At 42.7% G+C, this 26,727-nt stretch overlaps 1 protein-coding gene across 5 annotated transcripts in view; it reads right to left on the reverse strand.

The window, feature by feature from the left end:
- The window catches only part of LOC138754560 (rho guanine nucleotide exchange factor 10-like protein), a 215,546-nt gene that overhangs the window by 55,949 nt on the left and 132,870 nt on the right, over positions 1–26,727 (reverse strand). For all 5 annotated transcript variants that reach the window (XM_069918990.1, XM_069918992.1, XM_069918993.1 and 2 more), the window contains 5 exons: positions 25,382–25,560; positions 23,506–23,621; positions 20,580–20,707; positions 14,990–15,090; positions 12,190–12,311 (listed from right to left, as the gene is read on the reverse strand). In XM_069918990.1, the coding sequence (XP_069775091.1) occupies positions 12,190–12,311; positions 14,990–15,090; positions 20,580–20,707; positions 23,506–23,621; positions 25,382–25,560 (646 nt within the window). The remainder of the gene's footprint in view (positions 1–12,189; positions 12,312–14,989; positions 15,091–20,579; positions 20,708–23,505; positions 23,622–25,381; positions 25,561–26,727) is intronic.

Below are 26,727 nucleotides of genomic sequence, written 5' to 3' on the forward strand. Positions count from 1 at the left end.
CATAAAATATACGCAGAAATGTTCAAGAAGCAAATCTTCATTGTCCAGTGTTAAAGACAAATTAGATTAACTTTGGTCTTTAGAAAATGATTTCATTCGATTCTAATGGAGAGTGTGTAGCTTTTTTTTTTAAACTTTATTTAAAGATTTTATCACATGAATAAAACAAAAAAATTACATTTAAAGAAAAATAAAAATAAAGTAATTATTATAACATAGCATTAATGACCTAACTTAAATCAGTCTAACCCCCTCCCATATATACGGCCACTAAAAAAATCTATATATATATTTTTTAAAAACCCACCCTTCCCCCCAAAACAAAGAGTGAAGAATTAATAAAGTTAATATTATATATAAAAAAGCACTCACAGACAAAAAAAATAACAAATAAAAATACTAATAAAAAAAGTTATTAAATCTAAAATATCACACATAAAACATATTTAAGTCAAACTTAATTGCATGTACTTAACAAATGGAATCCACTTCAACTTATAAAAAGACATCTTATCTTGAATTGAAAAAGATATCTTTTCCATAATTAAACAAAACTTCATCTCTAAATACCACCTATTTAAGGTTAGTATATTTCTGTCTTTCCAAGTAAGCGCTATACATTTCTTGGCCACCGCTAAGGCTAAATAGATAAAATAAATCCGATAATCATTTAAGCCTAAGTCAATTAATGATTGCATATTCCCTAATAAAAATATATCAGGATCTAATACAACATAGATATTATATAAACTATTAAATATAGATTGAATACCTTTCCAAAACTGTTGCAATCGATCACAAAACCAAACTGTACATAAAAAGGTATTGGCCGTCTGATCACAGCGAAAACAACAATCTGACTTACTAAGACCAAATTTTTTTAATTTCTCTGGTGTTAAATATAATTGATGTATAAAATTATAATTAATCATCGCTAATCTAGCAGTAATCAATTTCCAAATACTATTCTGACAAATTTCCATCCAGGCTTCTTCAGCTATTATAGAACCTAAATCTTTTTCCCATTTCAACTTATCTTTATCCCAATCTGTCTTACTTTCATTTTCTTGTAAAATACAATACAAATCTGACGTGGACATTTACCCCCTCCATAAATCTTCGTCCACGAAGCCAAGCCAAAGAAAAGAAGAGGTATGGAAAGTACATATTTCTCAAAACTGGTTTCAGGCAATAAAATCACATGTCGGCCACATATCTGTTTTACAAATGATCTTAACTGATAATACACAAATATAGAATTTCCACTAATACCAAATTTCCTTTGTAATTCCGAGAGTGTGTAGCTTTAACAGAAATTCTCAATAAGGTGATTGAAGGGATACCTTCCTTACGTGATGGAGAAGTGACTGGTCGAGTAAAACCAGCCCTCTCCAGAAAAAAAAGTTAGGAAAAGACAAAGCACAACAAAAATAAAATATAAGAAATAGAAGATAAAGTTACAGAGAAGATGGCACCCAAGAAGGAGAAAGTAAAAACAACCAAAAAAAAGAAAAGTCACCTGAGAGGAAAGAAGAAGGCCTCACCTGCACGTAGGAAGAGGAAGCTGTGGTGGCAAGGAGCGCCCGATCCCCGAGGTTGATGCCCGCCCTGCGGAGTCACGACCTCCCGACAGTGGACTTCAAAAATGGCTCTCTGAGCCAAACAAAAGTGCGCAGTGCGCAATCAAAGGAAAAAGAAGACACCAGAAAAGCGGGCAGCCACAGTGCTGCCAGCTGAGGGACGCCCGACACCAGGGCGCTCAGCTGGAGGATGAGGACGGCGGAAGGGGAGGGAGTGAGGAGACAGACAAAGGAGAAAGACGGAGGGATGACTGTCAAGAGGACCAACAGCAGGAGGCCCGACTGACGAGCAGCCCAGGAGGGGAGGACCAACAGCAAGAGGCCCAGCAAGAGGAGACCTGACAAATAGATATAAGCAGCTCATCAGGAAAAACAGAAGAGACACAGAAACAAAGAGGAGGAGAAGACACAAACACAGATACAGACACAGAAGAAGAGGAAGAAGAAGACCAAGATCTTCACAGAGAGATAGAAGGTAAAACTGATGGACAGAATATAGATAAAGCCTTTTTTGAAGAACAAATTAGATCATTAAAACAATGGTTATCACTTGAATTTAGTGCAATTAAAAGAAAAATGAAAAGAGCAGAAGATAAAATGCAAAGTTTAGAACTGATCAATCAGAAATAGGGAAAAGAGGAGAGAATGTGGAAGAGCAAGAAACGGCTGTAGAAATGGAAGTAAATGACTTTAGACAAAAATTGGAAGAAAGTGACAAAAAAGTTAAAGAGTCACAAGAGTTGTTATCTCAGAAAATTGATATGTTGGAAAATTATAGTAGGTGAAACAACATAAAAATAGTGGGCCTGAAGGAAGGTGAAGGTGGCACAGACATGAAGGAATTTATAAAAGGATGGATCCCGAAGGTCCTGTGAATGACAGAAATGCAGGAAGAAATGGAAATAGAAAGGGCACACAGAGCATTAGCTCCGAAACCGCAGACACATCAAAAACCAAGATCCATCTTAGTAAAACTTTTGAGATATACGACAAGAGAAAATATACTGGAGTGGGCAAGGAATAAAGTTAGAGAAGATAATAAGCCATTGGAAAACAAGTGTCAAAAAATATTTTTTTACTCAGACATAAGTTTTGAACTCTTAAAGAAGAGGAAGGAGTTTAATACAGCGAAAATGATTTTATGGAAAAAAGGCTATAAATTAATGTTAAGACATCCAGCTGGGCTTAAAATATTTATCCATGAGGAGCAAAACAGACTGTTCTTGGATCCAGAGAAAGCACAAGAATTGGCAGAGCTTTTGCAGGACAGAAGAAGAGATGAAGAGATGTAATAAGAATGAAGAACAGTGATAAACTATATATAAAGATGTAAAATCAATGTATATGTAAAGAACTAAAGAGGGAAAAGAGAAGGGAAGGAAGGGAGTAAGGGGGAAAAAGGAGGGAGCTTTGTTATATGTGTAAAAAAAGTGTTTTCTGGGGGGGCTGGGGGGGGGGAAGAGGGAAAAACCGTCACTGCAAAATCAGTTGACTCTTGCGAGCAAGATCGCAATCCAAATGGAAAGGGGAGTTGTGGTTGCCCAGCAGGGATAAGGGGAAACTCAGAGAGGGGGGGGGGGGTTAGCATTTGGGGTTAAAGTATTATTGGGTGTGGGAATTGTTGGAGTATTTTATGCTTAAAATGTGTTGTCGTACATTGAGTTTAAAAAGGGAAAACTAAGAGATGAAAATGGGAAAAAGAGGGATGGGGTGGTGAGGAAGCGGAAAAGAGGTGTAAGCAAGATATAGATGGCCAAATTGAACTATATGACCATAAACATTAATGGAATACATAACCAAATTAAAAGGAAGAGGCGACTAAATTTGCTGAAGAAAGAAAAAATAGATATAGCATTTGTTCAGGAAACACATCTAACTGAAGTGGAACACAACAAATTAAAGAGAAATTGGGTAGGACATGTAGCAACAGCATCATATAATTCAAAAGCTAGAGGTGTAGCCATATTAGTTAACAAAAATGTCCTAATCAAAATAGAGGAGGAAATAATAGATCCAACAGGGAGGTATGTAATGATAAAGTGTCAGATATACGGAATTTGCTCAATATATATGCACCTAATGAGGACAATCAAAAGTTTATGCAGGATATTTTTTTGAAGATTGAAGACACACAAGGAAATATGTTGATAGGAGGGGATTTTAACCTTAATTTGGATCCAATGTTGGATAAAACTGGACAAAAGACAACCAAAAAGAATAAAGTAGCCAAATTTATGGTTAAATCAATGCATGAAATGAAACTTATGGATATCTGGAGGAGGCAACACCCATAAGAGAAGGAAGATTCACATTATTCGAGTAGGCATAAAATATGCTCAAGGATCAATATGTTTTTGTTGTCGGCCATATTCAAAGGAAAGTTAGGAAAACTGAGTATAAAGCTAGACTACTATCTGATCATTCACCCTATTATTAGCAATAGAACTGGAGAACTACCCACCAAGAACATATAGATGGAGGTTAAACTCCATACTAATTGAATGGCAGGAATTTAGTTTATTGAATGCCAAATTAAAACATATTTTGAAATAAACACAGAATCAGTGAAAGACAAATTTATATTATGGGACACAATTAAAGACTTCATTAGAGGACAGATAATAAGTTATGTAACTAAGATGAAAAAGAACTACAATCGGGAAAAGAGCAGTTGGAAAGGGACATATTAAGTACAAAAAAGGAACTCTTAAAAAGGGATGATATAACGAAAAAGAGAGAATTGGCGGCCATAAAAATAAAATACGAAACATTACAAACGTACAAGGTGGAGAATAACAATGAAAATAAAGCAAGAGTCTTATGAACTGGGAGAAAAAAAAAACATAAAATATTAGTCTGGCAACTTAAAACAGAACAAGCTAAAAGAACTGTATTGGCATCAAGGAAAAAGGACAAACAAATTACATATAACCTAATAGAGATTAATGAAAACTTTAAGGAATTTTATGAACAATTATACCAAACTGAGAACGAGGGGAAAGATGATAAAATAGAAGAGTTTTTAGCTAAAATTGAACTGACAAAATTGAAAGAAGAGGAACAAAACAAACTAATAAAACCATTTAAAAAGAGGAAGTACAGGATATAATAAAAAAGCTGCTGAACAATAAATCACCAGGAGAGGATAGATTTCCAATAGAATTTTATAAAATATTTAAAGAGTTATTAATTCCTCCTCTCCTGGAAGTAATTACCAGGTAGAAGAAACACAAAACTTGCCAGATTCATGCAAGACAGTAATAATTACAGTAATACCAAAGACGAGAAGGATCCATTAACAGCAGCATCATATAGACCAATATCTCTATTTAACTCAGATTATAAGAGTTATAATTTGCAAAATTATTAGCAAACAGATTGGCTGATTGTGTATCAAAAATAGTAAAACAAGATAAAGTAGGATTTATTAAGAAAAGACGAAAGCGGATAATGTCTGTAAACTTTTTAATCTAATTCATGCAGTTCAAGGAATTAAGAAACCAACAGTGGCTGTTGCCCTAGACGCAGAAAGAGCCTTTGACAGAGTAGAGTGGAACTATTTAAAGTATTACAGAGGTTCAATCAACCAGAAAAATATATTAATTGGATTAAAGCATTGTATAATGGACTGATGGCGAAGGTAGCAGTAAATGGATATGTATCGAATCACTTTAAATTAAGTAGGTCAACTAGACAGGGATGTCCACTATCCCCCTCATTGTTCGCCTTAGCAATAGAACCTTTGGCAGAACAGATAAGAATAGAAAATAAAATAAAAGGAATAAAAATAAAGGAGAAGGAATACAAAAATTTTAGATGACATCATAGTATACTTAACAGAACCAGAGATATCAATAAAAGAATTACATAAGAAATTGAAGGAATATGGAGAAATATCAGGGTACAAGATCAACGCAAATAAAATTGAAGTGATGCCAATGAGTAACCCGGATTTTACAGAATTTAAAAAAGAATCACCATTTAAATGGCAAACACAAGCAATCCGATACCTAGGGATCAGGTTAGATAATAACTTAAGCCACTTGTACAAACTAAATTATCATCCACTAATAAAGAAATTGCAGGAAGACTTAGAACATTGGAAAGAATTACCGCTAACATTGATAGGGAGGGTAAACTGCATTAAAATGAACTTGTTCCCAAGGATACAATACTTATTTCAATCATTAACAATTCCCTTAACAGAGAAATTCTTTAATGAACTAAAGAAAATAATAAGGAAATTCTTGTGGAAAGTGGGGAAACCGAGGGTAGCGTTAGATAAATTAACAGAGAGGTCTAACCAAGGTGGTTTGCAGTTACCAAACTTTAGAAATTAGTATAGAGCCGCACAATTAAGGTATTTATCAGATTTTTACCAGATAAGGGAAAAACCAGACTGGACTATGATAGAACTAGATAAAATAGGGGAGAAGGTACCGGAAAATATACTTTATAAGTGCGATGAAAAGATGGTGCAATATAAAAGCTCACCAGTATTGCATCATTTACTTAATATATGGAAGAAGATCCACTTAGAAAGGAAAAAGAAACAAATTACCAAATAACAAAATTACTATTGACGCAAAATCCACTAATCCCTTTTACAATAGATAACTTTTCCTTTAGAAAATGGGAGAGAAAAGGAATCAAAAGAATATAAAATTGTTTTTTGGGAAATAATTTATTAGCACTTGAACAGTTGAAGTACAAATATGGAATAACTCATGGTACAACATTTCCATTTCATCAACTGAGAGCTTATTTAAAGGATAAATTGGGAAACAGACTGAGATTACCAGAAGGAAGCAGCTTTGAATATGTGATTACAGACACAATTATAATTAAAAGATTTATAACAAACATGTACATTAAGCTGCAAGATAAGGAAAATGATGAAATAAACTATAAACCTAAATAAAAATGGGAAAAGGATTTAAACAAAGATAAAAAATGAAACATGTGAAAAGTTACATTCTGGAACTATGAAGAATACAATAAACACAAGTTTATGATACAGTATAATTGGTTACACAGGGTATATGTCACTCCTCAAAGGTTAAAAGAATGGGATCCAACGTTATCAGATAGATGTTTTCGCTGTAAGACAGTAACAGGAACAACAGTTCATGCAATTTGGGCATGTACGAAAGTGAAAATGTTTTAGGAAGATCTAAATCAGATATTAAATAAAATCACAAAAAAATAACATACTAAAAAACCAGAGATCTTTCTTCTAAGTAACATAAGAAGTAAGGAATTAGGCCTCAAATTAGATAAAGTGCAAAAAAGATTCATTATGATAGCCTTAGCAGTAGCAAAAAAAATGTATAATGTCAATTTGGAAAATGGAAGAGACCCTGAGAATATAATGGTACATGGAAATGAATAAATGTATTCCATTGGAAAAAATAGTATATAATTTAAAAAATAAAGTCACATTATTTGAACGAATTTGGGAACCATACATGGAACATAACAGAGAGGGCTTGCCTCGGATCTCCACCCCCTAAAATGATAAGACGACAAAATGACTTGATCCAGTGTGTAAAAGTAGATTACACATTTTTCTTGTTTATTTTTCATTGTGTGAAGACATTGTTTTATGGTTTTATTGAATTGTATATGTTAAATATTTATTGGTTTTGGGGGGGGTGGGAAGGGGGCAAAAAGGGAGAAAATGCATATATTTAATGAGTGCATTTGTATATATTTTGGTTGTTGAGGTGTTTGAGGAGACTTGGTAGGTCAATGAAGACTCGAAAACTTGTACAGATGTACCATGGAGAGCCTTCTGGCTGGTTGCTTTCTGGTACGGAGGTGCCAACACTCAGGACAAGAATAAACTCCAGAGGGTTGTTAACTCAGCCTGCGAAATCACAGGCACCAGACTCCACTCCATCGAGGTCATCTACAAGAGGCAGCATCTTAAGAAAGCAGCCTCTCTCCTCAAGGACCCCCAGCACCTAAACCACGCCCTCCTCGCTCTGCTACCATCGGGAAGGAGTTACAGAAGCTTGAAGACGAGGAGTCAGCGGCACAAGGACACCTTCTTCCCCGCTGCCATCAATGAATCAAAGACACTGCCTTCCTTTGACTTTTCGTGCACTATTTTTATTTATTTTTGTAAGGTGATAAATTTTTGCTCTATGATGCTGCAATAAAACAAAGAATTTTGTGACTTGCTCATGACAATAAATTCTTGAGTCTTAAAAGTGGCCATTTTTCTTGGTTCTGCTCTTGTATTTAAGTTCCAACGATGGCAAGAGTAATTGCCACAAGATCACCTTTATATCGGACCAATCAAATTTTCTCTTTTTCCCCATTATTACATTGAAATACAACATAAACAAAAACTGCTTCAGTTGACTAATGCTGGAACAATTACTGGATGCCAGTTTCCCGACCAGCAGTGAAGGCTCATTGAAGAACACTTCATGTGTAAATAATGGGATGTGAGGAAGCAGGAAACCAGCAAAAGATTGGTCCATGTAATAGCCAGGGTCAGCTAAGCGATGCCTTCTGAGTTAACCAGCTGTTAAAAATGTTGTACGTTTCTGATAAACCAACAATCAGAATCAAAGATTTCCAAAATTATTAATAACCATGGTATAGAAACAATTTAAAAAAAATCATACCACTGAAATATATGCATTAATTAAAATAAACAAGCATTTCAAACACATTTCAAATACCTGTAATATGTACTTTGCCTCTCCATTCAAATGGATAAAAACACTGTTCCTGCACAATGTTTAATCTGGTACAAGTTATTTGGACAAATTCACCAATACAAATATGGGGAATTGTTATAACCTTCCGCTCCACTATTGGAGTTCATGAGGAGTCAACTTGGTGAAAAATATTGCCAAGAACTTAATTCATCTTCCAGACTTTTACACTTGCGTGGAAGCCCCAAGATGGTTGTCAGTTGAGCAGGCAAATTTCTCAAGTTGCTGTCGATATTTTCCTTGGTGACATACAGTAAAAATCCTATTATCTGGAATTCAAGCAACCAACCAAAAAAAAATCACGGAAAAATTAATAAATGAAAAAAATACAGAAGTTTAAAATTGGCACACCTCACCGTTGGTTTGCCTATCAAGCAACATGCAACCTCAAGCAACTGGAAAATTCACTTTTTCGCCATCTACCAATCCCCAGAGGTGCTGCATATCAGGGGGTTTAACTGTATTGAAACTCTCGCCCCAGGGAGACTAAACATGAAAGTCTCCATCTATCTGCGGCACCATTTTAAGGGAGTGTAAATTATCCTTAGCACCTTTCAAAGAGCAGGAAAATCTTCTGGTGTGACAAACCCTCTTTACACAGTGCTAGCAAAAATGAATCGAAGGTTCATTCATTTTTTTTTGTAGCCCCTCGCTGTGTGCAAAATAGCTGCCTGAAGTTTGGAACGCACATCCATTTCAACTTACCAGATTGCCATCCACCCAAAAGCAAATCACAAATAAAAATTTATGTTTTAATAAGCCATCAGCCAAATGTTCCACTTAACTTCATTCACTACATCCCCCTTCCAGCTTCCAATTAGTAATTAGCATTTAGATAACATTGGATTTCAGACTGCTATTCGAAGATTGCTGAATTTTAATCCTGCAAATCCAAAATATTGGAGTCAAAAAGGTGACGAATGATTCTTCATAAAATAGTGGGTGGCGCAGGATGACATTATTTATCCGTTTTTCACTCTCCTCTCCTTCACCCCTCTTCTGCTCACAGTCAAAAGTGACATTTAATACTGGGGTTATTCCCCACAAGCGTCTAGCACCCAGAAAATAATTTTCCTTCAACCCTTTTACCAGTTACTCCAATTGCTAAATGCATCAGAATGTTAAATTCTTCTGCAATGATGTACACATCTTTAGCCTGGAGGCCTGAAAGAATTAGAAGCACAGGGCGTCGTAGCAAATGGATTTACTCATGTGGTGATTTGAAATCGTTAACTTGTAGCAGCCCGCACACAGAAACACGGACCGGCACGCAAAATGGACGAAGAACGTGGCGACTGCATGGACCTGGGTGACCTCCGCACGGCGGGAAGATGAGGAACTCTGGTGAGAATGCCGGCCAACCCGGGGCTGGGGGTCCACTGACATGGGGCTCTCACGTCAATGCCGGGGCCCATAAAAGCGTGGCGGTCAGAGCAATAAATCAGTCTCGTTTACCAAGGTATGTGCTGGTCATTCTTCTCCACCCTCGCACAGCATGTACGCTTCAACCTAACCTTTTTTTGGCCTCGATTGGGAGCCAAGGTACTCACTGTGTGTAAAAGGAATAGACACATCTAATCTTGCATATTATGCTCTGTGTAAACAAGTCATGAAATTCAGTGTTGGTGGCAGCATCATAGAGCAGGCATTCTTATTATAACCATCTTATGATATTATTATAAAAAAATTTAAATAACAGTGCACAAAAAGTAAGGTAGTATCTTTTGATTATTTAGGAATCTGATGGCAGCGGGGATGAAGCTGTTCTTGTGCCCGTCTTTAGGCTCCTGTACCTCCTTTCTGATAATAGCTGAGTGAAGAGGGCATGGCCTGGGTGGTGGTGGGGTCCTTGAAGATAGAGGCTGGTTTTTTAAGACACTGCCTCCTGTAGATGTCCTCGATGGAGTGAAGTCTCGTGCCTGTGGTGTCACAGGCCAAGTTAACAACCCTCTGGAGTTTTTTTCTTGTCCTGAGAGTTGGTGCCTCCGAACCAGGCAGTGATGCAGCCAGCCAGAATGCTCTTCGTGGTACACCTGCAGAAGTTTACAAGAGTCTTCAGTAATGTCCTTAGACCCCTCACAAAGTGTAGCCGCTGGCGGGCCTTCTTTGTGATTGCATCAACATGGCGGCTCCAGGACAGATCCTTAGAGATATTGACACCCAGGAATTTGAAGTTCTTGACCCCCCCCCCCCCCTGCTGAACATTCCAAATGGGTTCAAGGTTTCTGAGGAGAAAATTAACCAGTAACATTGCAAGGTGGTCATTTTCAGGCTTCTTCCTGGGTCTGTAAATCAAAATCATTACACCTCATGTTTTCTGAGGAGTGCCTCACAGAAATGGCAATGGCAAAATAAATTGCCCAAGTTAGGTCTTGGGCCAAATACCATCATACACACTGCCTGGAGTGACCAGCGCTGGATGTCAGATGAAAGTGTACTTGGAAATGGCCTCAGATGGCTGTAGAGGGCAAAAGTCACTTGGCCTGATTTGCGATTGTTGCATCAGATAGGTCACAGGCCCAACGCCAGAGTTTGTGGAAGCCTTGTGTCACTGAGACACAAAGGAGATAGAATAGATTTCTTGCACATTGCACTGAGACATCTCACTGCAAACAATGGGAGAATCCACTTCTTGTGCAGATGAATTTGCCATATACAAATAGTGAAGTGTGGAAAAATAATTCCCCAAAAATTAATATAGTTATGTAAAACTGTGACTGCAGTGACGTCTATATTACGACAGTGACACCACATGAATTACCCGTAGTAATTGTTAATGATTTGGAATTTTCTTATACATGAATTGGCAAAAGGAGTGACCATTCGGCACATCAGCTCCATACTACCTTGCATCATTTCCACTCCTTCTCAATTCCCTCAACACATTCTCTCATTCATTAGTCCATTACCTCCCCTTTTGATTCTTTTTGCGGCGAATCTGTGCCATTATCTCTTTTGGACATGGGAGGAACTTGAAGCACCCTGTAGAAACCCTGGCAATTGCAGAGAGCATCCCAGATTGCATGCAGGTTCAGAATCAAACCTGGGTCCCTGAAGCTATCGGGCAGCAGCACTCTCTGCTGAGCCATCGGATGTTGCAAAATGAGCTGCTTGAAAGCATGATCATTCTTTAAAAAATTGACATTTAAATACTGTAAGACTCATAGTATCCAGAATTCAAGCAACAAGGAACCTCAAGCAACATGAAGAAAAATTGAGGAAAATAAATATTAAAAATGAAAATAAATAAGAATAAAACAAGTTGAAAAAAATGCAAGTTTAAAATTGTCAATGTAAATATTCTCTGACGCAGCAGCGGCGTGCGCCATTGCAATGCCGCTGTCAGGCTACGCCGCATGGGGTCTAGGCAAAGCAGCGGGTGGGTGAGGGGATGAGCAGCCTGGTTGGGGGGGGTGTGTGGGGTGGGGGGAGATAAGAAACAGCGTGTGACATCACGACGCTACCGTCAAGTTTTGCCGCACGTGGCCTGGGCAAAGCTCCGGGTAGGTGAGGGCCCACCGAGGGCGGGGGGGTAGCGAGGTGTGAGAGAAGGAGCTGGGTGTGGATTGGAAGGAACGAGATGCAGGAGGGCCGTGGGGTACCTATAACTGAAGCCATCTCTCCATCATCTTCTCCTGTGTTAACTTTTATGTAGTTATTTTTATTATTGAGTACAGTTCTGAATTATTATGTTTAAGATGTTTCAGTGTATTGACACTAAATAAAGACCGTATGTACCTGTTCTGACTTGCTTACAAATTGGAATTAAAGACAGACCTAGATAACGGAACTCATTTTTAACCTGGGGACTGCCTGTATGTACAAAGTGTAGATGTTCTGAAGAACGCAGAAGTTCATGATGCTATTTTTTGCCTTACCTTCAGGTCCTGACACTTTGAGCCATATATTGGCATATGACAGGCAAGCAAAGGGCACCAAAAGGGAGGCTTTGTCTTTTCGTCGTCCTCAATGCAGAACCATCCAGGCTGGTTTTCCATTGCTAGGCGTATGATTAAGAGAGAAAAAAATAAATAGACTATCAAGAAAGTTGAAAGAAAAGCACAGACAGTGAAGCTACTGCAAGACACTTAGAACATTTTTCTCATTAGGTTTCAAACATTAATCCCCTGAGCCAGCACATTGAGGCAACTGTGAAGAAGGCCTCGACTTTCTAAGTCTAAGGAGCTTTGGGATGTTGTCAGATAAAAGAGATTGGCTTGTTGCACAGCCTAGTTTGGCAATTCAAGGGTCCAGGAATGCAGAAGGCCAGGTCCTTCATGGGCTCCCATGCATTACATATACATGGTATCTATGGAGAGACGCTGCTTCAAGAAGGCATCCAACATCATAAAGGGCCTCCATCACCCTGCTCACAACCTCTTCTCACTGTTACCTTGAGGAAAAGGGCACTCAAGTCAGAAAACCAGCACCTCTAGGTTCAAGAACAGTTTGCTCCCAACAGCTCCCAGACTCTTGAACACTCCCTTGGTACACTAATTATGGATTGCTCCGACAGCACAAAGATCTGTCTGCACTTTTGCAAGTCATGTTTTTGCAGTCTGATCACTGTGAATATTTCTTCTCTACCTTCTGTATTTAATTGTCTCTTTTAACTTAATTTTACTGTTATAGTTTTTCTTTACAAGTACCTGTTCAACTTCAGAAAGTAAGAATTTTGGTGCATATGTACATTGTATAATATATAGGTCAATTAACTTAATCATTAATTCTAATTCAATCATAATTAACTTAAAACAGTGCTGTTAAAAAAACCATCTCTATTTCTTCCCCTTCTCCTGAAATGAGTATCTTACAGCACCTGGTCTCCCTCTGAGACATTGACCCCACGGCTGTTCATTATGCTGAGCCCATGAGCACACCACAGTGGGGATCCATCCAGCCGTGACCAGACATTCCCTGCTGCAATAGCAACCACAGCTGTGCAATGCCCATTGTGGCCCAATGCCGAAAGCATTGTATTTACTGGTTGGTGGGAGATTGAACTCAGTACGTTGTCAGTTTGAACATTTCAGAGTTAAACCAGGCAAAGATTTACCACAGCAGCTTTCAAAAAGATTGAGCTTTTTAATCCTGATTATAAATTTTCATGCCAAATATCCATATCCACCTATTCCTCGTGTAGATGGCCTTACAAATTTAGTGAGCGGTTGAGAGACTATTTCACGGCCTATGTAAATCAGAAACCATTGCAATCCATTCTGTGTTGTGAATTGCTGGGTAATTAAATGGCCTCAAAAATGCAGAGCAACCTACAACCCTTAACAGGAAAGCTAATTGATCTCAAAACCTAGCTGACAGATCGAATTTATAAAGCGAGTTTTGTCAGATGTTGCAATTACTTGGTGCCAAAGTATAAACTCACAGTGTCTAGCAAGAGACATTTGTTGTTTCAGGTCAATTCGGACCATGTAATTGTTTGACAATATAACGTGAGGGAAGAGGAATGAAAAACACTTCACCATCTGCTGGCAACGAGCAAACATGCACTTGCATCCTGTCGTCATCCAAGGCCAAATTTTTCTGATTTGAAAATCTCCATTTACAGCACATTGTGTAATTACTAGCTCCAGGCCAAGGATAAAAGGTTATTATCCACTGGTGGAGTCATCAAATCGCCTTAACATGTGGCTTGAATTTTTTAATTAATATAAAAATCTGAATGTCTATGCTCCAAGATTTTTAAATTGTTCATTATTTGAACCATAATTGGGAATTTTAAAAATTGTTCACCCAAATCATAGAATCCCACTGCCTGTCTTTTTCAACTAAATCAGTGGTTCTCAAACTTTTTCTTTCCACTCACCTACCACTTTAAGTAATCTCTATGCTATAGGTGGTCTGTGATTACTTAAAGTGATAGGTGAGTTGGAGGGCAAAAAAAAGGTTGAGACCCACTGCTCTAGACCCAAATGTAACTGAAATATTTTGCTTGAGAAAATTTGACATTGGCCCATTTCGTCTGGAGTTCTGAAACCACGCACATAACGAGTCAATTAGGTACGATTAAAACAGTGGTTCTCAAACTTTTTCTTTCCACTCACATACCCCGCTTAAGCAATCCCTGATTAATCACAGAGCACCAATGGCATAGGGATGACTTAAGGTGGTATGTTTCACCTAGCAAAAGCTAAGGGCCAGTAAAGCTGGAGAAACTCAGCAGGTCACGCAGCATCCATAGAAAGTAAAAGGCAATCGATTTTTTTTTCTTCATATGGATGCTGTGTGACCTGCTGAGTTTCTTTGGCATTTTTATGTCCTGCGCTGGACCCCTGCATTTCAGACTTTCTTGTTTAAAAGCCAAAGGGTAAAGCACCAAGGGTCAGACTCCGTGCTGGAACTCATTCACATCGTGCTGTGCATGTTTCAGAGTATGGGCCAGAATAAAAACACATCTTTGCTGCTCTAGCTATTTTACCTGCTATCTCCACTGCTGTTTAGAGAACTAGTGTATTGATAGTCTAGGATCACTTTGCTTTTTCAACTCAATTAAGAATACACCAGCCCATATGAATACGGCGAATTCCAGTGCTAATCACTGCTCGTACCTAAATTTACAATCACCAGAGCCATGTTAACTCTTGCGAGCAAGCTGGGAGGAGTATAGGGGTGGGGCAAGTGATGAGCTATAAATGATTATATCACCAGACCATTACCTACTTAGTGCAACTTTAGCCATGTGCAACTGGTTCACCCAAGAGATTTTACTCCGAGGGTTGGGTGTGTTGAATACTACCATGAAGCTAACCGGCCTTCCAGACCTGTGGGTTTGGGATGAAAAAGACAATTAATCATTGTTTTGTTTACAAGTTGGTAGAAATCTTAAACAGCTCTGAGAAAGTAAGGAGATTTACTTATTATTAAGCTGTTTCTCTATTCCCCTCTCAGACAGCAAGCTGCTGTGAATTATAGATTAAAAACTAAGCTCTCTGACAACCATAGGAGAGGCAATTCTGCAAGCAGATTTGGAAAGTGGCATCTTTTTTATGAAAATTGAGAAATTCTACCAGATCTGTTAGTAAATGAGGCATGATATCAAAAGCCATAGAGATGTATTTTTAATAAAAAGGTGCAGAGAAAATGCCATTTGACATATTTAGGACATTTTTGTAAGTACGGACACTAGAGAATGGTGAAGCGGGAATCTGCAAGAGGAAATGAGTTGCTGGAGGTACTCAGTTGTAAGGCAGAGAGGAAAAAAAACTCACCAGGGCTGACCCATTTCTCTCCATTGTGCTGCCTGATGCCCCTCACCCTCTAACCGACGTCACCCGGGCGTCACGTGGTCCCCCAGCGCGGGCTTCTGAGCCCAGTGCTAAGAAGAAGGGGAACCCCCCCTCCCCCCACATCGACGGTGCCATTTTGGCCGGTTCGCCTGCCACCACACAGACGCCCCCCCCAGAACTGGTGCCAATGCACTTTTTAACTGGGTGGCTTCGCTTTTTTGGCCTGGGCCACAATCACTGGTTCGGTGGGGTGTAGGGTGAGCTGGCTTCGGCCTGTCCACAGTAAACAGTTCCCACCTGCGCCGATGTCCAGCATGAACGTAGACCCTGAACGCTGGACAGTCCTGTATGGCCCATCGTAAGGTCTCTGCAGAGGTGCCGCGGGTGGGCCCTGCCGAATAAAAATGTACTCTGCAGAAAGCAGCTCGCTGGGGACATAAGATGGCTGTGTACAGTGTCTGGGCGGCGGTGGGGGTCCGAAGGAATCCAAGTGGGCCCGAGATGGGGAAGTAGCTCGGACAGTGACCGCTGGGGGGATTGTGAAGTGCGGTGATGAACTCACCGGGCAGTGTCGGCGGTGCGCCGTAGACTAGCTCAGCTGATGACGCCTGCAGATCCTCCTTGGGCATGGAGTGGATGTCCAGGAGCACCCAAGGCAGTTCGTTCACCCAGTCAGGACTGGTGAGCCGGGCCATAATTGCCGACTTAAGGTGCCAGTGCAGATGTTTGACCAGCCCATTGGCCTATGGGTGATAGGCCGTGGTGCGGTGTAGCTTTATCCCCACAGTTCTGTCGAGCTGTGCCCAGAACGCAAAGGTGAAATGGGTGCCCCGATCGCTGGAGAGGTGATTCAAAACACCAAAACGGACAACCCAACCGTGCAACAGCACTCGGGAGCAGGAGTGTGTGGAGGCGTCCGGCATCGGGATCACCTCGGGCCAACGATTGGTGTGGTACACCACTGTGAACAGGTAACGGTTGCCCCAGGAAACTGGTAAGGGCCCAACTATGTTCACATGAATGTGGCTGAACCATTCCCGGACGTTCTTGAACTCTTGCTCGGGTGCCTGTGCACCTTGGACATCTGGCAATGGGTGCTTGTTCTGGGCCAGCCCGCGATCTGCTTGCGTAGCCCATGCCAGACAAACCACTCTGCCACCATACGAACCGTGGACCTGATGGACGGGTGCGCAAGGTCGTGGATGTGATGGAAGACTTGCCTGCACCACTGCTGAGGAACCACTGGCCGAGGGGTGCCCATGGAGACATCACACAGAATGGTACCTTCGCCGCTAGGAGTCGGGAGGTCTCGGAACCATAGACCCGTGATTGCAATCCTGAAGGCTCGTGTCTCCTTGTCAGACTTCTGGTCCCGGGCAAGCTGGTTGAAGTGGAGGCTGGGTGTCAGCACGCAGATGCCGGTCGCGAGAGTGTATCGGCAACCACGCTGTCCTTCCCCGCCTTGTGCCAAATGTCGGTGGTAAACTCCGACACGAAGGTGATATGACACTGCTGGCGGACCGACCAGGATCCTTTGCCATTGTGAGCGCCTGAGTGAAGGGTTTATGGTCAGTGAAGTTGGTAAAAGTCCTCCCCTCCAAGAAATAGCAGAAATGTCACACAGCCAGGTGCATGCCCAGTAGCTCATGGTTGAAGGCACTATACTTGCGCTCTGGTGGGCGGAGAAGCTGGCTGAAGAATGCCAGCGGCTTCCATTGTCCATTCACCTGCTGCTCCAGGATGGCGCCGATGGCTGTGGGATAGGCATCGACGGAGAGCGCCATATGCAGGTCAGTGTGCGGGTGGGCGAACATGGTAGCCTTCACGAGGGCGTCCTTGGTGGCCTTGAATGCACTGCAGGGGTCCAGGTGAGCATTATGTGCTTGGCCGTGATGAGGGCATATAGCGGCTGCATGATGCGCACGGCTCCTGGGATGAATCAGTTATAGAAGTTGACCATACCCATGAACTCCTGCAGCCCCTTGAGGTTGTCCAGGCGTGGGAACTCCTTGATAGCGGCGACCTTCGTAGTGGTGAGTGTGGCTCCTTCGGCCGTGATGGTATGGCCCAGGAACTGCATGGACTCTTTCCCGAACTGGCACTTGGCTCAGTTGATGGTGAGGCCAACGTCGGCCAGCCGGGAGAAGAGGGCGCGCAGTTGGGACTTGTGTTGCGCCCGATCCCTGCTGGCAATGAGGATGTAGTCCAAGTAAATGAAGATGAAATCCAGATCCCTGCCCACTGAGTCCATGAGGCGCTGGAAAGTCTGAGCAGCGTTCTTTAGCCCGAATGGCATGCAAAGGAATTCGAACAAGCCAAAGGGGGTGATGATGGCCGTCTTGGATATGTCCTCAGGGTGCATCGGGATTTGGTGATACCCACGCACCAGGTCAACCTTGGAGAAAACCCTTGCACCATGCAGGTTGGCCATAAAGACCTGGATTTGAGGGATGGGGTAACGGTCAGGAACTGTCGCCTTGTTGAACCGTTGATAGTCTCCGCAGGGGCGCCAGCCGCCGGAGGCTTTCAGGACCAGGCCCATGGACTGTTGGAGCGCCGAATGATCCCCAGCTCCAGCAGATGCAAAAACTCTTCCTTCGCCACCTGGAGCTTGTCAGCGTGCCTTGGCGTGAACCGGTGGACCCTGGGTAGGGATGTGGTGGAACATCTCGTAGCGCTGTGAGGCAGTGGAGAACTGTGGCCTGAGGAGGGCCGGGAACTCATCCAGGATTCACTGGAACATCTCTGGGCATGCAGATCGTGGCCATCTGCGGCTGCTCTGTATGGGAGGCATCGAGGCGAACAGCGTGGAAAGTCCGGGCGTCTACCAGGCACCTACCTTGAATGTCCACCAGGAGGCCATGGGCGAGGAGGAAGTCGGCACCCTGGATGGCGGTTGGAAGGGATGAGACAGTGAACCTCCATGAAAACTTTCGCCAGCTAATCTGAAAGTGGACTGTCTTGTTCCCATACGTCCAGATCTCTGTTGCATTAGCCGCACGGAGGAGAGGTCCTAGAGGTCGGTTCCTGAACTCAATGGCTGTGCCCGGGATGACGCTGATCTGGGCCCCAGTATCGACGAGGAATCGCCGGCCACTGACTGAGTCCCGCAGGTAGAGGAGGCTGTGTCCCTGCCCAGACGCCGCAGCCATTAATAGCGGATGGCCTGCTCATTTCCCGGAACGAGCAGGGCTGATGACACTTCAGAGCCTTGGCTCCACAGCGCCGGTGGTAGAAGCAGAAGCCCGGAGCGGATGCCGTCCCCCTGGTTATGCACTTGGTGGCCCCTGCAGGGGCCTGGTGTTCTACTGCAGCGCTAGGGGCAGGCTTGGCGTGGTCATGCCCATGCCTCATGACCTGCTGGACCACCGAGTCCTCCGGGAATCGCTTGAGCCATAGCACTTGGACCTTCTGAGCAACCTTCCTCGGGTCAGTAAAGCTCTCTTGAGTCAGTAACGGCAGGATGTCGTCGAGCAGATGGTCGAGGAAAATTCACTCAAAGAGTGGGCGGCTGGTGTGATCACCCATGAGCGCAAGCATCTCATCCATCAGCTCCACTGGGGACCTGTCCCCCAAGGTGTCGAGGTGCAGCATCCGAGCAGCATGCTGACGCCTGGATTGTCCGAGGGATCTGGTGAGCACTCGCTTGATGGTCCCATATTTGTCTTCAGTGGGCGGGTGCTGAACGAGGTGCAGCACACATATGACGGTGGCCTGGACCAGGGTGGCGACCACATAGTAGAATTTGGTCGTGTCGTACAAAATCTGACAGAGGTGAAACCGAGCCTCCACGTGGCTGAACAGGTCTCTGGCTCCTAAACCCAGAAGTCAGGCAGCTGAACAGGTATAACACTGATCCCAGGTTCGCTCATGTTGGGTTTAAAGACGTTTGAACCAGTCGGAGTCACCAATTGTAGCGGCAGCTACACTGCTACTGAAAGAACATACAACCAGATGGGTTGAACTCAGTGAGCAGAAAACTGGTTTATTGCTGGTTGCCTGGCTGGACTTATACTCTCAGCCCGGACCTGGGTGAGAACAGCACTGAAAACACGTAGCCAGTCAGGCTGAGAAGAAAAAGAAATAGAATTAACGCTTCTGGTCGAAGGTCTTTCATCAGGACTGGGAGAGATAAAATAGAAAATTTCGGTGTCAGTGCACAATCGCTCAGCAAAAGGATGTTTAAAACGCTCCTTCTGTCCAATAGCCTACAGGACACCCTTGGGAAAGGCGTAGTACCTGTTTAGCCTCCCAATCAGGGTCACATGAAGCCATTAATTGCAGATGGTGGATGTATTTTTTTACAAGCAGACACTACAAATTGGAATTTATCGTTTTAAAACCAAAAACGCTGGGCAGATGAAGCTGATGATCAATGGTCAGGGTTACCCGTCCAGTATGGATGGACACTGCAGAAGTCAAAGGCAAACCACTTCAGTATTTTTCCCTTGTATAATCATGAACACAATATCGACTACGGTCTCAGCTCATAGATGGAGCCTTCACCAAAGGAGAACAGGGGAGGCAACAACTACATTTCGGAAGGTGAGAGATCGTGACGCATGGAGAGACACGATCGCTTACACTGAACAGCAAGGCTCCTGAATGAGGGCGAAATAGGACAAAGGGAATATCCATGATCGGATCTCTCCCTCATCAGCTCTGAAAGGTAAAACTATTAATTTTTGTTCTCTTCCTGTTGTGAAGAAGAGCACTTAACCTGAAAGTTAACTTAGTTTTTCTTCCTCCAGGTAGTATTGGACTTATTCTATTTTTCTATTTTCTTTCCAACAATGAGAAATGGAAAACATTATCAGAGGAACCCAGTCCCTTCAGAAACATTTTATGGTGCACTATATTAAATTGTAGCTTAAAAATACCTGCAACTCTTTCAGGGAAGCAATTGCACAATAGGTCACTGGCACACAAACTTCCAGAGAAATCCAAATCACTCAGATATCAGTGATTCTCCAGGATACCACTTTAGACTTCCTCACTTTACTCCCTAACTCCCAAACACTTACTTGTCTGGTTTCCCTGGTAACAGGAGACGGAGATGGCATTTGTTTGCTGACTGGATCTCATCCTCCTTAATCCTGATCAGTCTCTGCAAAGCTCTGGCCCAGTCCTGGGCTACAGTAAGGTTCAGGTTCTGAGAACAGGACAGATCTGAATAATTATATGGTTATAATTACTAAAAGCTACAAAGGTACTATACGGGTGATAACCCTCATCAGTCTCTGTCAAGCTCTGGTCTAGTCCTGAGCTACTGTAAGAACAGGACTGATCTGAATAATTTATATAGTTACACTGCCCCCTTTCAAATTGCAGCACATGAGTTACCCTCCTGGGACCCAGGTATGATGGCTGGTGCAAAGATGCTGGAAGCATCTTTCATGTCGCGGGGGGGTCTGCTCATTAAATCGCCCACCCAATCGGCGATTTATGGGGGATTCCCATCCTCACGATGACACAGTGAATGAGGCGTCATGCACTCACCGGAAGTTCCGCCGAAAGTCAACAATCGAAATGACAAACGGGAAGGATGTTCAGCTGCTGGCAGGCGCGACGACACACGCACGCAAGCGCTGACGGCACCGGAATAAGCAGGTCGGCCATTTTCCTTTACGAATCGGCCGTGGACGAGACCTAAGTAAGTTTAACTGGGTTCCCCAACTATCTCAGAGGTAGGTCAGGGACCCCGGTTGGTTAACCCCATTTTACGCTGCAGTTTGAAAGGGCCTGTTGTAATTACAAAAATCCTATTAAGGCTTTAAAAGGACAATGAAATATTTCCAACCCAAGTTACATCCTTCCATCACATTCACCAAGCCTTTTTTGTTGGTCACACATATACCCAGTTTGTTGTCTTCTTGCCAAATCCTTTTAACACCTTTACTCTATTCTTGAACACTCAACCAAAGATTCACTTCAATAGCCCTTGATTTATTTATTTTTGCAGAATATACAAATAATTTTGCTTTCACTTGTCATATGAGCCAAATCTTTGCTAACTTGCCTCAACCCACTTGATGAATACATGTCAGTTCCTGCAATAGACTCCTCTTCCAAAGTTGGCTTTTCACTCAACCGAAGATTTTCACTAGTGGTCACTGGTGGATGCCGCAGTATAGGAAATATCGCCTCAACTACAGCCTTTTACCGAGTTCCCCCACCCTTGGCCCCCACAGCCAGGCAGCAAGAGATATGTGCATCCGTGGAGTTCACATCCTAGCACAGCAGATTCCTCGCTGACAAAACCACTGGAGCCTGTTGTAATTTAGCAAGCAACAAGGGATCTGCTGGAGGCTTCCAAACTTCTCTTCCACAGATTAGGCTTACGCCAGTAGATTTGTCAACATTCTGGCACCAGCTGCCTTGTGCGTTGTCCGCTTCACACATTCTGCTGATTGTTAAGTACTTGTGTTGATGAGCACTTAGAACTATGGTTATTGTTTTGGGTTCACATACGTACATTAAAGACCACTTTGATCTTAGCGTTCAGAACCTTTACTGAAAACAACCCTGCAGTACACTTTTCATGTGGGGCCCCTTCTTCGGGACAGACCCAGAAAAACCCAATACTGAAGCCTGCCCCCATGTTACACCACATCCCTCTTACTTTAAGTTAAATTAACCTTAAGTGTGGCTTCTGCTCACTTCAATTAACATGAAAAACATTCACAATACACATTTCCTTTGAATTTTTTTTTCCCTAGTTTCTCACAGGTTAATTTCTCTACCTGACTTTGATGCCAGGGATACTCTGGGATTTTATTGGTGGGGACAAAGTCCCTGAACCTGCTTCTGCAGAAGTGTCCACTTCCAGCAGGTGTTCCTGTAGATTCTTGCCCTGAGACGATTCCTCCTCAGCATTCCTTGTGGTCTGCTGACCAATTATGACTATGCGCTGTGGTGCATGGATGTCACTGTGCCTTGTGCTCTTGCATCGGAGATCCAAACAGGGTCTCCAAGAGACAGCTGTGCAAGGTCGCTTGTTCTGTGGCCTCTTATTGAAATGTTTTGCATCCATCTTTTCTCCCTCTCCTTGAGATGGAGTTGTAGCAGGTCTGGGAGAGCCACCTGCAACCTCTCTGGAAGGATCGGCAATGTGGTGCAAAGGCGACGTCCCATGAGTAACTGGGCAAGGCTGTAACCATTGGGCAGGGCTGTAGCCATTGCTCAGAGGTGTGGCTCTGGAGGCCAATAAGATGTGATAGGAATCTCTGGCCTTTTTAAGCAAGTTTTTAACAGTTTGAACATCGCCTTCTGCCTCCCCATTACTCTGCTGGTTATATATTCAAAGCCATAATCCACCATAAAGTCCTTCATTTCATGTGCAGAGAATTGTCACTTATGAATGTCTCTGGGATGCCGTGTCGTGCGAACATAGATTTCATCTGTGGATCTTGTTGACTGAGCTGTGCTATTTTTATAGAGCTAGAGAAATAGTCCACCACTAGTGAATAGGTACCGTCTCTGAGAGTGAATAGATCTGCACCTAGTTTTTCCCAGTTTATTTGGATCAGAGATCCTTTTGAATTTGCCCTTTCCTGGGGACAAGCTTACTTATCCGTCTGCTTAATCCATGCCACCACACTGTCTGCGTTCCCTGATTTGCTACTTCAAAGAGAAGGCTTGAATGTTCTATTAAGCTCACAAAGTAGTCACTGATTAGCCCTAGGCAAAGGTCCCCCTCATGCAGTTATCCCAAATACAGGGTTTACCTTCTTAATATGGTAGAATCATTCCAGACACAGATCCATAATAATCATGAATGGGTCTTTGTTCGCGCACACTTGCATACCTTCACACAATGGGAAGCGAACAGAAAGGCCATCTATCCCATGTTCTTTTCCAAAACAAAACAGGGCACCAATTTTTTAAGGTAAACAAAGGCTGTTCAGAAGCTGGGGATTGGCTTCTTCTAAAAATGGAAAGGGGTCTTACCCGATATGTCCCATTAAGTTTGCTAATCAGCTGCATTATCTGATTTACAACAACAAGATCCTGTTGCAGCTCCCAAAGCTCCTGGTATAGCCGAGGAGGGCCCATGTAAATCTTAGCTGAGGAAGAAAAGAAAAATCAATGCAGAGCAGGAGCCCAACAGCAAGAATTTGTTGATAATACAAAGGAGTGCCAGAACCTCAGTGTGCCACGCGACATGGAGGACAAACTCTCTCATTTGGTGTTTCTTCATGAAAAAAAAATATCTGTCCTTTACTGCTGTGGACTTTCAAAATGTGCACCAGCCTCTCAGGCACCTTGGCCAAATGCCATTCTTCATGCCCCAGCCAAGAATTAGGATCAACAGGTAGAAAGTGTGGTGTGGGAAGAGAGAACCCAGACATTCCCTCATCCAGGGCTAATCAGGAAATGGCACACACAGACACACACTTCAAGAGGCTATAACATACTAACAGTGCATTCCTAATCACATTTTAATGTGGCCACAGCTATCACTACACAGTAGAAAGATAGTTCCCAGAAGGAAGTTGCCCAGCTTGGTTCATGTGCCCCTTCTGTGAAGAAATGCTCTCCTATTTGCTCCACTCTCCACATCTTTCTCTCGAGCCCTTCTAATAATTTCCCATACCCTTGTGCAAATTATACTAAATCTTCCACATCCATGGATTTGGAAGGTGTTAACCAAAGGATAAATATACTTTTGCTTTTAGTACCTTGGCCAATTGAAATAAATGCACTGAGGTTACTTATTCAGATGACTCCCAAACCCACTGCCTCTACAGTTAGAAGGTCGGGGACAGGAACACTCGTGTCGACTGTGATTCCATCCCATTGTGGAAATCTCTCACCCTTCCTTCATGATCTAAATTCTGCAACTCTCTTAACAACCATGGGAAAAGCTCCAGTGGAAGGGCTGCAGCAGTTCAAGATGGCAGTTCACCTTTTTTTAAAGGCAATTCGGGCTGGTGTTACTAATAATGCCTATGTGTCATAAAAGGAACACAATAAAACACAAGTAACAGAAGCACCACCAGGACCATTCAATAAGATCTGGCTGTGGTCTCAGCAACACCTACCTGCCTGTTCCCTCTTACCAAATTTTTCAGCTATCTATCTGTCCTAAATATATTTAATGAAGCACCCTCTTCTGCTTCTGTGGGCAGAAGCAGTTTGCCTTTATCTACCCACCTGAATCTTGAGGCCATATCCCCAAGTTCTAGTCTTATCTGCCAGTGGAAACATCCTACTTGTCTAAACCTTTCATATTTTATGCCTCTATGAGATTCCTAGTTCATTCTTCAATACTCCCAGGATACTCCAACTCACTCTCCTCACAAGATAACACCTTCATTTCCACCTGGTGAACCTCCTCTGCACCACCTCCAAAGGCAGTAGGTCCTTTCTCAAATAAGGAAACCAGAACTTCATGCAGCATTCCAGGTACGGCCTCACCAGTACCTTATACACGTGCAGCAGAACCTCCCTGCTCTTAAATTCAATCATTCTCACAGTTAGGGTCCACATCACTTTTATCTTCTTAATAACCTGCTGCACCTGCAAACCAATGTTTCGCAATTCAGGGATGAGAAATCCATGGTCTCTCTGCACATCAGCACGATTCAATTTTTCATGGTTCAAGTCATTACCCAATCAGCTATTTTTCTTTCCGAAGTGGATGACCTCATATATATTGATGACATATTCCCTTTGACCAATGCTTCCTATTACTTAACCTGTCCACATTACTGCAGACGGGATCCTCTACGCAATTGGCCTTCCCACTCAAAATGGTCTTATTCCACAGACTTCAAGATTCTTTCAGTTTGTCAGTAGACTCGTTAGGAATTTCCAAACTTACTTGAGAGAGAGGTAGAGGAGGACTTTTTACTTCCTGGATGCTGAAAGATTACTGTGTCCTTGTCATAGCCTTTCCCTTCTTGGCCAACCTCCACGACCTGAACCTGCAGCAGTGGGGCACTCCATTTCACAGTATATTTTGGGCCAACTGGGACTAGGCTGCTGATGTCTGGCTGGCTCCTGGAAGAGAGGAACATCATAAAAATCCAAGTGACCGACTAGAAAAGGGGACAGAGAGGAGATGAACCTGCTGCACCCCACCTCTCCAATCCTTGATGGTTTGGTGAACTGCAGGCAGCGAGATTGATGAAACGTCTCACGGCAACCTCTTACACAAGTAAAGGGTTTCAAAATATTTATACACATTTATTTTATTATATACTTATGTATATATGTGATGATCAGGGGCGGTACGGTTGGTGAAGTGGTTAGTGCCATTCCATTACAGCGCCAGCCATCGGGACTAGGGTTCAAATCCCACAATGTCTGTATGTTCTCCCCATGTCTGCGTGGGTTTTCCCTAGGGGATCCGGCTTCCCCCACCTTTTGAAACACACCGGGGTTGTAAGTCAATTGTGTATAATTGGGCACCACGGGCTCATTGTCCAAACTGGCCTGTTACCGTGCTGAATGCCTAAATAATATAAAAATCATATCTAATGTATGTGTGTGCATCATCGTCTGGAAGAAACACTTCTGTTGTTCGTGTACAGTCAGATTATACTAAACTTGAATAGCAATGGCATGCCATCAAATGCGTTAGGCATCTGCATGGGTTTTCTCCGGGGGCTCCAGTTTCCTCCCACCCTTCAAAAACATACCGGGGTGTAGGTTAATGGGGTGTAAATTGGGCAGCATGGACTCATATGGCTGAATTGGCCTGTTAGCATGCTGTATGTCTAAATTTTAAAAAAAAACAACTGAACAGGAAAAGCAATTGCCACTTCTTTGTTTGGTACCCTTCAACACAAACGTTACTGAACTGACAGCAGAGATAGCTGCTGTGTAATACATGTTTGACTTCATTACTGGAACAACCATAGTTAGTGCGTGGGGTGGCACAGTTTGTGTGGTGGTTAGTGCAATGTTGCTATTGCGTCAGCGACCGGGATTCAAATCCTGCGCTGTCTGTAAAGAGTTTGTACATCCTCCATGGGTCTGCATGGGTTTCCTCTGGGTGCTCCGGTTCCCCCCCCCCCCACCCTTCAAAACACTCCGGGATTGTAGGTCAATTGGGAGTAATTGTGCTAAATTTTAAAAATAAACCTACTGCTCCAGCGCACGGTTTAAAAAAAAAACTGCACCGGCTTCCAAGACAAACAGTTCTCAACTGGACAATACAGGCCT

This window comes from Narcine bancroftii, chromosome 2 (assembly GCF_036971445.1).
Source record: "Narcine bancroftii isolate sNarBan1 chromosome 2, sNarBan1.hap1, whole genome shotgun sequence".
In the NCBI taxonomy this organism is placed as follows: domain Eukaryota; kingdom Metazoa; phylum Chordata; class Chondrichthyes; order Torpediniformes; family Narcinidae; genus Narcine; species Narcine bancroftii.